At 38.6% G+C, this 15,568-nt stretch overlaps 1 protein-coding gene across 1 annotated transcript in view; it reads left to right on the forward strand.

Moving 5' to 3' along the window:
• Nucleotides 1-2,295, forward strand: part of PLCL1 (phospholipase C like 1 (inactive)) — a 372,506-nt gene extending 370,211 nt beyond the window's left edge. Inside the window, exon 6 of the mRNA XM_056111653.1 lies at nucleotides 634-2,295. Within this exon, the coding sequence (XP_055967628.1) occupies nucleotides 634-813 (180 nt within the window). The 3' untranslated portion in view covers nucleotides 814-2,295. The remainder of the gene's footprint in view (nucleotides 1-633) is intronic.
• The last annotated feature ends 13,273 nt before the right edge of the window (nucleotides 2,296-15,568 follow it).

The raw sequence follows: 15,568 nt of genomic DNA on the forward strand, positions 1-15,568 counted from the left end.
TTGTTTCTCTTCTTCCTTTGGAATATATTTTTGAGGGGGGAAGATTTTGGCAAATACCTGAGTATGCTTAGGAATTATTCTTTGTTCTATGATCAGAGGTCACTCCTGGCATTGCTTGGGAAACCATATATGATGCAGGAATCTACCAGGGTAGTCTGCATGCAAGACAAGCTTCTCAACTCTTAACTGTCTCTCTGGCTCTCTTTCTTGGGTCTCTAAACTTGAGTTGCAATAGGCTGTCAGTTTTCACCTAGTGCTAAGGGGATTTGTAATGAAGCATTCCAAGATACTTTTTAGCAAGGTGCAAAGTTTTAGGCTGTGATGACAGAGGGACTGACTGTCCTGAGGATATTCAAGGAGAGTTCCCAGAAGTGGTTTCCTATTACAGTTTCACAAGGGGCTACTGAAAACCACTGGGCTATTGACAATGACAAAGTCTGATATTCTTAATTTAAAGGGGAAAGTCTCTTGACAATATTAGAAAAATATCCTGAGCTAAATCTTCAAAAAGTGCTCTTTCAGGTCTGTGTTTATTTCCTCACTGAGCTCAAGAATACTAAGGGTTTAGGGTGATGTCTCCCAAATATGCCTGGCACATAACTTTCTCTGGTGTATATTTTTGCCTGTTTGTAGGGACAGGGAGATCTGTTGAAGAATGCCAAGAATGAAGCCATAGAAAACATAAAGCAGATCCAGCTGGCATGCTTGTCCTGTGGACTGAGTAAAGCCCCCAGCGGTGCTGAGGCCAAGAGCAAACGCAGCCTTGAAGCCATTGAAGAGAAGGAAAGCAGCGAGGAGAATGGAAAGCTGTGACAGTGCCCTTCTTGATAAGGACTCTGAGTTTTCTTTCTGATTTTCTTTCTTTAAGCATTTTTAGAAGTTCACAAAATGATGCCCTCCCTCTACAGGGTGCTGGACATAAACAGATATTTTCACAATGTCAGTATTTTAAAGCAGTTAATTTATCTAAATTAAAATATTTAGTAGTAGTGTTTTAAATTCTGAGATGTGTGTAAACAACTAAATAAGGTTATGGATAAAGTTGTGTGCGCGTGTGTGTGCTTGTGAAAGAAAGAGCAGCAGAGAGAAAATAAATTGAGGGACATAGTGTGTGTGTGTGTGTGTGTGTGTGTGTGTGTGTGTATGTATGTGTGTTGTTAAAATCTACTCTGTGTTGCATTATTCACCTGGTAAGTTATTATTTTATCATTTGGGAATAAATTAGTTAAGTTGAAAGTCTAAGGAGCACTTAATGTAACCTTTGCTGTGTTTAATTTTACTTCTCCACCTTTGTCATTTTAGAGATGTTAACATAGCTTATTATTAAAGGAGCCAAATTTACCAGTATATAAATGTTTTGATAGACTAAATATAGATTATAAAAATTCCTAAGAAATATAGAAATTAAAGCAAATGAGAGATAAATACATGATCAGGATTTCTTGGAAGACCAATAAAGACTTTTCTTTAAGAATTTAGTGAATTATTTAAAATATTTATTAAATAAAATAACTTTAGAAAGTATTTTGTAGTTTACTGAGCAGATATGAATTCAGTGGAACAGCTGATCAAAAATGAGTTTATTCTCACCTATGTGGTACTTGAAACACAGCAAAAGCTCTATTGTAGTTAAATTTTTTTATTTTACAATAATATTTGATTCTTAAATTTCAAAGTTAAGATGTGTAGGATGTTCTGATTCTTCCAACTGGAAGTCTAACATCCATTTATCTTCTACAACAGACATGTGCAGCTTGGAGTTTTTTTGGAATTTAATTAAGAGCACGAAAAATTTAAAGATGTACAAACAATGCCATATCAATGTACTGATAAAATTATATGGGTGATATAAAATCTTCATGATTTAAGATATTAATGATAAACTTAACAAATGCAGGAAAACATACACACAAAATCAAATGCTAATTAGATACATGTTACTACATCTATATCATTTTTGCCCTAGTATTTCATAAAGTATTTGAGTATAATATGTTTGTTTCCTTCAGCAGAGTCAAATGTTCTATGGTTATAAAATATATTTATTTAAAACATTGCTTTTATTTTGAAAAGCTTCTAATTGATTTGGTTAACAAATGTGCTAATTTGTGGGAACCTACAGAAGGTAATTGTTAAAATTTTGCAAATACATACATCTTCTATAGCTACCATGTTATTTCTGACTTCTTAACACTATTGTGTTCATATTGCACATAAATGAGAGTAAAGATATGAAACAATGCTTTCATTATTTTCTTTAATTGTAAATTAATTGAAAAGAAATGACAATAAAAGGTATTATATGAGAATATGTTAAAAGGTATGACAATTACTTTTTGAATTTAAGACTGGTACCACACTTGGGGAGGTAAGTGAGCTTATTTTAAGGTGGATTTCCAGTGGTATGACCCTTTGTAACTATTCGTTTGCATGGTGGAAGGAACAGCAGAATACAGATCTTTCAGTTCCTTATGATGACAAAGGGAAAGGTCATCTTACCTATACCTATTGTTTGACCTCACCTGAGGGTTGTTTCGTCTCCCTAAATTCTTCTTAGAAAAATCTATACCTTTAGTGCTGATAAAAAGAAATGGGAAGAGAAGCACTGTAGCACTGTAGCACTGTCCTCCCATTGTTCATCGATTTGCTCAAGTGGGCCCAGTAACGTCTCCATTGTGAGACTTGTTACTTTGTTTGGCATATTGAATATGTCATGGGGAGCCTGCCAGGCTCTGCCGTGCAGGTGAGATACTCTCGGTAGCTTGCCGGGCTCTCTGAGAGTGGCGGAGGAATTGAACCCGGGTTGGCCTGGCCAGCCACACTCAAGGCAAATGCCTTACTGCTGTGCTATCGCTCCAATAATATTTATTCCATTACTTACTTGAGATTCAAACCCACTCTTATAAAATGACTGCCATAATTTATTTTATCCTTCCTGGAGCTCCTCATATTGAAGACCTACCTCAACATAGGTTTCCTCTACTTTTTAGAAGTTTGTCTTGTGGCACTTTGATTACTAACTACTTTAGTAACAGTTTTTGTGAACCAAAAGAATTGCGAAGAATTTAGGTTATATGGCAAAAAGGTGAAAGTGAAACTAATGTTCAGTGCTTGTTTCTCAGGAGGCAGAGTGGAGGCAGAACCCCTGGAGAAGCCAGGATAGTGGCACAGCCTTGCTCCTTCCCCAGGCATTACACTTTACAGGCTGTGTAGTCATCATATAATTTTCATTTTTGCAACATGTCCATGTTATTTTAGGTTTCATGTGTTATTTGATGAGGTCTTTTACATGGGGGGTCAGGAATATTCAATTATTTCACCATATTAATGAATGGTAATTACTTCTTCACTTTACACTATTTGACTTCTTTCAGATAATGGGACGAGTAAGTCTTTTTCAAATGTAATATGAATTTCTCATCATCTAGTGAAATGTCAGGCTATAGGTATCAACCATTTTCTGCTCCTTTCCACAGGGTACTGTTGCCAGAGAGCACTTGGGGTATTCTGAGTGGAGCGGTTGCAGGGGAAAGCTCCCTATAATGGTCTTAGCCTTCAAATGGGTTGGAGCAATAGCACAGCAAGTAGGGCGTTTGCCTTGCAAACAACCAACATGACCGACCTGAGTTCAATTCTTCCGCCCCTCTCGAAGAGCCCAGCATGCTACCAAGATACAGTAGCAATTGCCCTGTTCTGCCTAATTTTTGTGATGCTCAGAAGGCAATAGGGGGATATAAAGTTCTGTTTTGGTTTGCTAATTTTCACATTGCCAAGGAAATTTTAGATGGAGTTTATTGATAAAATGTCATTGACATTTTATAGACAAAAAAATATAAAATCATTGAGGGTACGGTGCCGCCAGCAGGTCAATCTGTACCTGTGAGGTGTACATCAGCAGTTTGATGGCGCCTTCAGACATCCAGATACCCCAAAATTGCTGCTGTGCCTTTGGCCAGACCCCCAAAACTTGGGGAAACACCGACAAACCACCTCTGGCTCAGCTATATAGTTGGAGGCATGGCCTCTCTGGTTCCTGATTGAACTGTTTAATGGCCATGATACCAGAGACTCAGAAACAAATCTTGAAACCCAGCGGCTTTTGGCAGAAATGCGTCCAGTCCATGCAGTAGGTTACTGGTGCTGGGCCAACCCAGGTGGGAATAGGTTTCGAGCCTTGGCCTGTTCCCAACGGCAGCCCAATGGCTTCCATCATCCAGAGGCCACTGGAAAGTCAGGTTTGGGCCCCTAGAGATGAGACACGCAGGGCCTTATAGGATGGGGGTGGAGCCAGTCCTCTCCTCCCCACCCCAATGAGACCCCAAGTCATCACCCACGAATGGCCTCTCTGGCTCCTGATCAAGCTGCTTAATGGCCATGATCCCAGAGACTCAGAAACAAATCTCGAAACCCAGTGGATTTTGGCAGAAATGCATCCGGACCCCACAGTACTTTACTGTCACCAGGCTACTCCGGGGAGGAAAGGGTGTTGTCACTCCGCCTACTCCCCCTTGGTGGCTCGGTGGCCATCATCCTCCAGAGGCCATTAGACAGTCAGGTCTGGGCCCGCAATGACAAGACATTCTGGGCCTCACGGGATGGGGGTGGAGCTGGGCCTGTCCTCCCCACCCCAACGAGACCCCAAGTCATCGCCCACAAACGGCCTCTCTGGCTCCTGATCAAACTGCTTAACAGCCTTGATCCCAGAGACTCAGAAACAAATCTCGAAACCCAGTGGCTTTTGGCAGAAATGCGTTCGGACGCCACAGTACTTTATTGTCACCAGGCCACCCCAGGGGGGAAAGGGTGTTGTCCCTCCGCCTGCTCCCCCTTGGCGGCTCAGTGGCTGTCATCCTCCAGAGGCCATTGGACAGTCAGATCTGGGCCCGCAGTGACAAGTCATTCTGGGCTTCATGGGATGGTTGTGGAGCTGGGGCTGTCCTCCCAACCCCAACGAGACCCCAAGTCATCGCCCTCGGACTCTCTGGCTCCTAATCAAGCTGCTCTACGGCCATGATCCCAGAGACTCAGGAACAAATCTCGGAGCCCAGCAGGCTTGGGCAGAAATCCCCCCAGATTTAAGTGTTAAAATTTCGGAATTTCAAAATCACATGGTCCTACTGCAGCCACGCGGTATCATATGTTATTCTTAACCAGCAATAGAAAAACAATTGTCCACTGTTGCCTTTTCAGCAGATCTGAGTGTTAGGGTAAAATCTCAAATAATAATGGTGGGTCTGGTGTTGAAACATCGAATGTGATAAAGTAGAGAGAGAGTAATGTGGAAATCATCTGCCCCACAGGTAGGGGGAGAGTGTGGGATGGGGGTATACTGGGGTTTTGGGGGGTGGAGAATGGGCACTGGTGAAGGTATGGGAGTTTCATTGTATTACCGAGACTTAGACCCAAAAGATTCACGGTGATTCAATAAATAAAATTATAAAAAATGAAAAAAAGATGATCATATGCTTGGGGGGAGATGTCAGTATATTCAACTCTGTTCCATTCGTCTACAGCTCTGCCTTTGTTCCAGTACCATGCTGTTTTAATTATTAATGCTCTGTAGTAGAGCTTTAAGTTAGGGAGGTTGATTCCTCCCACTTTCTTTTTCCCAAGAATTAGCTTTAGCTATTCGTGGGGGCTTATTGTTCCATATAAATTTCAGGACTGTTTGCTCCATTTATTTGAAGAATGTCATGGGTATTCTTATAGGGATCCCATTGAATTTGTACATACTTTGGGAAGTATTGCTATTTTGACAATGTTAATTCTCCCCATCCATGAGCAGGGGATATTTTTCCATTTCCTTGTGTCCTCTTTTATTTTCTGAAGTAGCATTTTGTAGTTTTCTTTGTATGGGTCCTTTACTTCCTTAGTTAAGCTGATTCCCAGGTACTTGATTTTTCTGGGGAACAATTCTGAATGGGATTGTTCTCTTCATGTCACTTTCTTCTCTTTCACTATTTGCATACAGGGAAGCCATGGATTTTTGGGTATTGATTTTATAGCCTGCCACTTTACTATACAAGTCTATTGTTTCTAGGAGTTTCTTGGTAGAGGTTTTAGGATTCTCTAAGTATAGTACAATCATCTACGAATATTGAGAGCTTGATTTCTTCCTTCCCTACCTGGATGCCCTTAATATCTTTTTCTTGCCTAATCGCTATTGCAAGTACTTCCAGTACTATATTGAACAGTAGTGGAGAGAGTGGGCATCCTTGTCTCTTCCCTGATCTTAGTGGGAAGGCTCTTAGTTTTTCCCAATTGAGGATGATGTTTGATGTAGTCTTGTGGTTGATGGCTTTAACTATATTGAGGAAAGTCCCCTCTATTCCCATTCTGGTGAGGGTTTTCATCATAAATGGGTGCTAGATCTTGTCAAATGCTTTCTCTGCATCTATTGATATGATCATATGATTTTTATCTTTTCTTTTATTGATATGATGGATTATGTTGATTGATTTCCGGAGGTTGAACCATCCTTGCATCCCCAGGATGAATCCCACTTGGTCATGGTGTATGATCTTTTTGATGAGTTGTTGAGTTCTATTTGCTAGTATTTTGTTGAGAATCTTCGCATCCGTGATCATCAGGGATATCGGCCTGTAGTTTTCTTTTCTTGTGGTGTCTTTGTTTCCTTTTGGTATTAGAAAGATATGGGCTTCATAGAAACTGTTTGGGAGAGTTTCTGTTTTTTTTTTTTAATTTCCTGGAAAAGGTTGAGAAGAACTGGCAATAGGTCCTCTTTAAGTGTTTGGAAAAATTCGTTAGTGAATCCATGAAAAAATGGGGTGAGGAAATGAACAAAAAATTTTGCAAAGAAGAAATCCGAATGGCTAAAAGGCACATGAGAAATGCTCTACATCACTAATCATCAGGAAGACGCAGATCAAAACAACAATGAGATATCATTTCACACCACAGAGACTGGCCCACATCCAAAAGAACAAAAGCAACTGGTGCTGGTGCAGATGTGGCGAGAAAGGGACCCTCCTTCACTGCTGGTGGGAATGCCGACTGGTCCAACCCTTTTGGAAAACAGTATGGACAATTTTCAAAAAATTAGAAACTGAGCTCCCATTTGACCCAGCAATACCACTCCTGGGAAAATATCCCAGAGAGGCAAAAAAGTGTAGTCAAAGTGACATCTGCATTTGTTTGTTCATTGCAGCACTCTTTACAATAGCCAGAATCTGGAAAAAACCTGAGTGCCCAAGAACAGATGACTGGTTAAAAAAAACTTTGGTACATTTACACAATAGAGTACCATGTAGCTGTTAGAAAAGATGAAGTCATGAAATTTACATACAAGTGGTACTACGTGGAAAGTATCATGTTAAGCAAAATGAGTCAGAAAGAGCGGGATAGACACAGAAAGATTGCATTCATCTGGGAAACATAAAGTAACAAAATAGGAGACTAACATCCAAGAGTGGCCGAGATTAGTACCAGGAACTTTGCTCCATGACTTGGAGGCCAGCTACACGTGCTACAGGATGGGGAAGCTCAGATAGAGAAGGAAGCACCAAACAAAGAGTGTTGGGAGGATCCTCCTAGGATGGGAGAAGCATGCTGAAAGTAGACTAATAGACCAAACATGATTGCCGCTCAATGCCTCTCTTACAAACTACAGGACCCAAAAGGAGAGAGAGAGAGAGAGAACAAGTGGGAATGCCCTGCCACAGAGGCAGGGTGGGATGGGGGGAGTGTGAGGGGTGGGAGCAATGCTTGGACCGTGGTAGTGGAGGATGGACGCTGGTGGAGTGATGGGTACTTGATCATTGTATGACTGAAACCCAAGCACAAAAATTTGTAAGTCTATAGCTGTATCTCATGGTGTTTCACTAATAAAAAAACATTTAAAAAATTAAAAAATAAATTAAAAAAGACAAAAAACAGAAAAAAATGAAAAAAGTAAGTAAGCTGGAGTTCATGCACAATTCAATCAGCTAATCTGTGGCTGAATAAATAGCAGTACTCCTACATAAAAAATAATATAAAGTCACATACATAGTACTAAATGGCTTTTATCAGTCTTTACTCAGTGATTTTTGTTTTTAATTTAATTTTAAACTTAACTATTCACATTTCCCTTAATATTATTCACATTCCTTACTATGCACAAATAAAAAAGCTTATCACATTTCCTTATTGTTAAATTTTAATGATCAATGTAGAAATATAAAAATATCTATAAAATATATATCACCCACGATGAATAGTTAGATTTATATCCCTTTAGCAGTGTTTAGAGTTTATACATATGTATATATATATATATATATATATATATATATATATATATGCTTTCTTTTAAAAAAAAACAAGATTATGTTATATAAGTACCGGAGCAATAGCACAGCAGGTAGGGCATTTGCCTTGCAAGCAGCCAACATAGCCGACCCGAGTTCAATTCCTCAACCCCTCTTGGAGAGCCCGGCAAGCTACCGAGAGTATCTCGCCCACACGGCAAAGCCTGGCAAGCTACCCGTGACGTATTCAATATGCCAAACACAGCAACAATTGTCACATTGGAGATGTTACTGGGCCTGCTTCAGCAAATCAATGAACAATGGGAGGACAGTGACAGTGACAGTGATGTTATATAAATGGTTGTAACAGAACTTTTACACCAATAAAACAGCATTTAATAGTTTTGTATGTCAATGAATATGTATATTGGCATGCTCAGATTATGAATCAAGTTTAGTCTACAAATTATGTGCTTTTTTGCCAATGAATAATTTTTAAAACATTTTAATTATAGAAAACTTTTAGAAATCAAGTGATTAGGGCTGCAGTGATAGTACAGCCAGTTGAGGAGCTTGCCTTGTATGCGGCCAACACAGGCTTGATTCTTGGCATCCCATATGATCCCCTGAGTACCATAAGGAATGAAGCCTGAGTGAAGAACACTTCCAGGTATAGCCCCAAAACAAAAACAAAGAACAAGATAAATTGGTGATTAAACATTAAAAATCAAATTTGTAATTCTAATAAAATGTTGTGTGTGTTCTGAGAATACTCCCCACCCACCCATTCTCATCCCCATATACTCACACTTTTTACTTGGCATCATTTACTAGGCGCTGTCCCTTCAGAAAGGGAAAATTGTATTTTCCATTTTAACAAGACCATCTTGATCATTTATGTTTCATCCATCCCTGTGGGTGTTTTGGTACAAATCATTGCTTATAATAATTGCATACTATCTTATTATATTATGTTTAACCAATTCTCTATTATTAGACTTCATCTTTTTCTTTCTTGTTACATAAGGTTTTCATTTTTGCGAAGTTAAAATATTTTTTTAGAGTAAGTTTCTAGAATTGGGTCTGAGGTACGTATGACTTTTAGGGTTTTCAAAAGATATTGCTAAAGAGTATCTAGAAAATATGTCCCTATGGTATGTCTTTGGGCTGGAATGATAGCACAGTGGTAGGGCGTTTGCCTTGAATGCAGCCAACTTGGCCGACCTGAGTTCAATTCCTCCGCCCCTGTTGGAGAGCCTGGCAAGCTACTCAGAGTATCTCGCCTGCACGGCAGAGCCTGGCAAGCTACTCGTGATGTATTCGATATGCCATAGTAACTCATCTATATAATGCATACAAATATATTGGGAAATAATGTGATATGAAGAAATACTATTGGCAGAAATGTAAAAAGATATCGTTGTTTTGGAAATCACTTTCTACTTTATCAAAATTTTAAAGTTACCAGAAATTCTGCTCTTAGTTATATCACGATCACGATCATCCTGTTGTTCGTTGATTTCCTCGAGCAGGCACCAGTAACGTCTCCTTCTTCCTAGCCCTGAGATTTTAAAAGAGTCATTTCAATGCTCTTTCAGGATTAGGAGAATGAGACCCATCATTGTTACTGGTATTTGGCATATTGACTATGACACGGGAAGTTTGCCAGACTCTGCCGTTCGGGCAGGATACTTTTGGTAGCCTGCCAGGTTCTCCAAAGGAAAAATAAAATAATAAGATGTCGCACGGCCGCAAATGCTGGGTTTTATAGTCTCTGTGTCTTGGCCGTTGATGGGATCAACCTGACACTGGTGGCAGCTGGTGGGTGTGACTGGAAGATGGGGGGGTCTGGTTGGAGAAGGCCCGGTCCCAATCTAAGTAAGCTTGGAGACCTCAGCCCCAGGGCCCGCATGCCTGGGTTCCTCTGCCAGTTCTTTCATGCATGAGGCCCGTCTGGACGTGTGGAGAGTGGTCCCAGCATGGCTGTGGCTGGCTCCGGAGGTCCTCAGCTGCTGGAGCTCTGCTGGGGGGGGAGAGAAACTCAACCCTCCCCCCTCCAAGGGGCCCGGGTGAGGACACCCAGGCGCGGGGGCAGGAGACTGCGCTGTTCTCCTCCGGGAGCTGGGTTTTATAGTTTCTGCATCTTGGCCGTTGATGGAACCAACCTAGCGCTAGTTATATGTTCAATAAAAATTAAAATATATGTATAAATAAAAGCTTATACACAAATATTTATAATAACATTAGTCATTACCAATTGGAAATAACCCAAATTCTCATCAACTTATGAAAGAGTAAACAAAAATATATATAACTTACCTATATAATGAATTATTCAATAATGAAAATAAAGAAAGTACTGATATATGCTATATATAATATGAATGAACTCTCACTGTCACTGTCCTCCTGTTGTTCATCTATTTGCTCAAGTGGGCCCAATAACATTGTGAGATTTTTTACTGTGTTTGGCATATAGAATATGTCACGGGTAGCTTGTCAGGCTTTGCCTTGTGGGCAAGATACTACTCTCAGTAGCTTGCCAATGAATGAACTACAACAATGAATAGACATTTAATTCAAGTTGAGGATTCTAGGCACAAGGGAAACAGATGATTTCATTTGCATAGTTTCCATAATAAGGTAAATACTTGGAGACAGAAAGTGTATTAGTGGTTGCCAGGGCCTGGGAGGAGGTGGTATAAGGAGTTTCTGCTAGAAGGTATAAGTTTCTTTTGGGAGATATGAAAATGTTCCATAATTAGATGGTAGTGTTATGAAACTCTATGTATGTATTAAATCTATTGTACAATTAGAAAGGATAAATTTTATGGTCAATTAACTTATCAGTGAAGGCTACAAAAATAAAGAAAAGAAAATTTGTATAATGAACTGAGTATCACTGTATCACTGTCAGTCATCCCGTTGTTCATCAATTAGCTCGAGCAGGTGCCAGTAACATCTCCATTCATTCCAGCCCTGAGATTTTAGAATCCTCTCCTTACTTGTTCTTCCAAACTGTGCCTTATTGGAGGCTCTTTCAGGGTCAGGGGAATGAGAACCGTTATTGTTACCAATTTTGTCATATTGGATACCCCATGAGGAGCTTGCCAGGCTCTACTGTACAGGCGGGATACTCTCAGTAGCTTACCAGGCTTTCCGAGGGGGATGGAGAATGTATATTAGGTACATAAGTGGACTAGACTATAAGAGGTTAATTCTGGGAGCCTTGTTTTATAGTCTCTGGATCTTGGCTATTGATAGGATTACATGGGACAGTCCATGGGTGTGACTGCCAAGCTACTGAATATGGTGAATAATGAAATAACTCCAAAAAGCATAATATATATGCCACTAGAACCAATGGGAGGGAAAGAAAGTTATTTGAGGAAATAATGACTGAAAAACTCATTTTAAAGAAAACTATAAGACCATAGATCTAAGAAATATTTAAAAAATTGAGCAAAGCAAGATGAAACTAAGATGAAAAACAAAATCAGATACATGAAACATGGTATATCAAACAACCAAGACACATCAAAATCTAACATTTCAAAGTTAGTTAAAATAAAAAAATAAAATAAAAAAAACCTAATCCTAGAATTCTATACCCAGTGAAAGTATGATTCAGAATAGGTGATAAAAATTTTCAAAAAATGGAAAAACATTTCACCTTCATGCCTCTACTACAAGAAATGTTCAAGAAAGTTATAACTGTTTAATTGTTATTTATTGGGTAGAGGCCCTGAGTGTCTGATGGTGGTTGGTGATCTCAAGTATATTGAAGTAGAGAAGTCTATTACTCTCATGTCTAGAAGAAATAAATATTAAACCTGGATGTGTAACTGAAGGAGGTCAAGGAAATATGCTGGCAGACAGAGGAGAGCTGTAGTAAGGTCTCTGGGTAAAATACTTGCGGGTTTCTAGGCTAAAATGAGATTATTCAACTCAAACAAAACACAATAAGTTCTGGGAAGCTTTGATGTAGTCTCTCTACTGCATAAGGCCCTGAGGAGTAGGGAGATTGTCAATCACAAAGGTAGTTAGGAGAGTCATGTATTATTGGGCACACTGATATCTTGAGCACGCACACTAAAGAGAGACTAAGGTCAGTTCAAGGCAATTTTAGGCCATTTGATCACACAATATGTGCACCAAGACAAAAATATTATAGTATAGTTTAGCTAAATTCCAAACAGATTTACCAGGCTGAAGGATACAAAACCAGATGAAAATATGAATTTGTACAGTTTCAACAAAAGTAAATATTTTAAGAAAATGTGTGATTTAAACCTAAAAAGGCTAACGTTTAGACAAAAATAATAAAGCAATGTGAAATTTGTAACATATATAAAAATATAAGAAATGTTAGATGAGAAAGGATCTGTATGAAGTGATATAGTTTCTCAGTAAGGCAGATTGTGATAAGTTAAACAGAGTGCATTATACATGCTAAACTTTTAATAAACCACAAAACAATAGAATAAACTAATACATTATAAAAGGAGATAAAATTAAATCATAAAATTATCTCAAGGAAGACTTAAATTGGGAAATATGAAAGAAGAGATGGAAAAAATTTTTTGGTGGGACACATGTTTAGTTCTTAGAGCTTACTCCTGGCTTTTCGCTCAGAGATCAGTCCTGACAGGCTCAGGGGACTGTATGGGATGTGGGGGATCAAATCTGGCTCAGTCACATGCAAGGCAAGTGCCCATTATATTCTTTCTGGCCCTAGGAAAAATATTTTAAATAGCATGTTTGTATCAAAAGTTAAACACATCAATAATCAAATTAAATTAAAAATATAAACTATAATTAAAAGGCACACATTATTAGGCAGCATAAGATAAAAATAATAAACATATGCTATCCAAAAGCAGATTTCAAATAATGTATTGTGTTAGCAATATTTTTTGACTCATGTTATCTTGATTGCAGGAAAGTACGTTAAAGAGCAATGAAAAATATCAGGGATAAAGAAGATAATTTCATAATGATTATGGTCATCTCATTAAGAAGATGTAACAGTTCTAAATTTTGATGCAACTGATGTCAGCTTTTCAACATATGTGAAAGAAAAACTGATAGAATTCCCAGAAAAGTATTTAGTCATGCATTTATAGTTACGAGTTTTCAATATGCCTTTCTCAATAGTTGATAAACTTAATAGAAAATTATTATAGGTATAGGAGATATAAATATGATATATCACCATCATATAATTGAGTTTTGTAGAAAACTCAACAACAAAATAAAATTAATTTCAAGAATATGTTATATTCACCAGATTTTTTATCAAAAAATGTCTCTATAAATTAAAGATGATCAAAATTGTATAAAATATTGTCTCTGACTACCAGAGAATTAAATTATATGAATATAGAAAGATTTTGGGAAAATTTCCAAATATTTAAGAACTAAATGAAACACTTTAAAAATAACTCATTTAGTAAAAGAGGGGAAAACTAAAATTAGCAAGTATTTTATGAGTGACAAGTCATCAAAATTCATTAGAAGACACTAAAATGATACATAGGAAATTTATAGCACTTGATACTTATAGGGAAACAAAAAACGGTTCTCAAACTAAAAATCTGTTTCCATTTAAGTAATTTGAGGAGAAAAGTTCAAAATAGAAGAAAGGGAATAAAGGTAAGAACAGAAAGTAATGAAGTAGAAAACAATAGAGAAAAATCAATGAGACCCAAGACTTTTTTGGGGAATATCAGTAAAGCAAATAAACCAATAGCCATATGGATGAGTTAAAAGATAACAGAAATAAAGAATATAAAAAATGAGAATGGTAACATGAATACAGATTTCAAGTATATTGAAATGGTGACAAGAGTATAAAAACCACAGAATTATAAATTCTAATTTTTTTGTTAAATTTTTAAGTTTTGTTAAGACACCATGATTTGCAAAGTTGGGTTGCAGGCAATATTCCAGCACCAATCACACAACCAGTGTCAAATTCTGCACCAGAGTTCTCAGGTTCCTTTAAAGACACTAACCCGTCAAATGTAAAAACAATGAATAAAATAAAATAATGGGTAGATGAAGTCTGGCAAAAAGTACACACTAAAATGTTTGAAAATGCAAGTTCACAAAAGTGACAGATTAGCACTTACCTGAATAGCAGGACTTAAGGTAGATGATGTTACAAAGTGGCCGAAGATCATGTCCTGGTGATATATCTATGTTCATTAGATTGAATATTGTTTTACATGATGCAAATGTGTCAAAACTTAGATTATTGTCTTGACCTGTTCCCCCTGGTAGCTGGGTGATCGCCATCCTCCAGAGGTCACTGGACAGTAAGGTTTGGGCCTGCAGTGGTGAGACACGTGGGGCCTCATGAGATGGCGGTAGAGCTGGCCCTTTCCTCCCCACCACAATGAGACCCCGAGTCGCTGCCCACAAACAGCCTCTCTGGCTCCTGATCAAGTTGCTTAATGGCCATGATCCCAGAGACTCAGAAACAAATCTCAAAACCCAGAGGCTTTTGGCAGAAATACGCCTGGACCCAGCAGTAGGTTAATGTCGCTGGGCCACACCAGGGGGGAAAGGATGTTGTCCCTCCACCTCCTCCCCGTAGGCAGCTCAGTGGCTGCAATCCCCCAGAGGCCATTGGGCAGTCAGGTTTGGGCCCTCAGTGACGAGACACATGGGGCCTCATGGGATGGGAGTGCAGCCGGGCCTTCCCTCCTCATCCCAACAACATCCTGAGTTGCCGCCCATGAACAGCCTTTCCTGCTCCTGATCAAGCTGCTTAACAGCTATGATCCCAGAGAATCAGGAACAAATCTTGAACCCAGCAGGTTTTGGCAGAAGTTCCTCCATATTTAAGTGTAAAAATTTTGGAATTTCAAAATTGCGTGGCCATTATTGCAGCCACATGACATCATATGTTATTCATAACCAGCAATAGAAAACAAATCATCTACTGTTGCCTTTTCAGCAGATCTGAGTGTTAGGGTAAAATCCCAAATAATAATGCTGGGTCTGGTGCAAAATATTGAATGTAATCAAAATAGAGAGAGAGTATTGTGGAAATCATCTGCCCCACGGGTAGGGGAGGGTGTGGGATGGGGGTATCCTGGTTTTTGGTGGTGGAGAATGGACACTGGTGAAGGTATGGGTGTTACATTGTATGAGTGAGACTTAAACCTGAAAGCTTTGTAACTGCTCTCATGGTGATTCAATAGATAAAATTATAAAAAAAAACCAAACAGATTATATACCGTTAATATGCATTGTTTATTGTGTGGAATTATGACACAATAAAAACATGGTGTTATCTCAAGTGAATAATT

Source organism: Sorex fumeus, unplaced genomic scaffold (assembly GCF_029834395.1).
Source record: "Sorex fumeus unplaced genomic scaffold, SorFum_2.1 ptg000014l, whole genome shotgun sequence".
Classification (NCBI taxonomy): Eukaryota; Metazoa; Chordata; class Mammalia; order Eulipotyphla; family Soricidae; genus Sorex; species Sorex fumeus.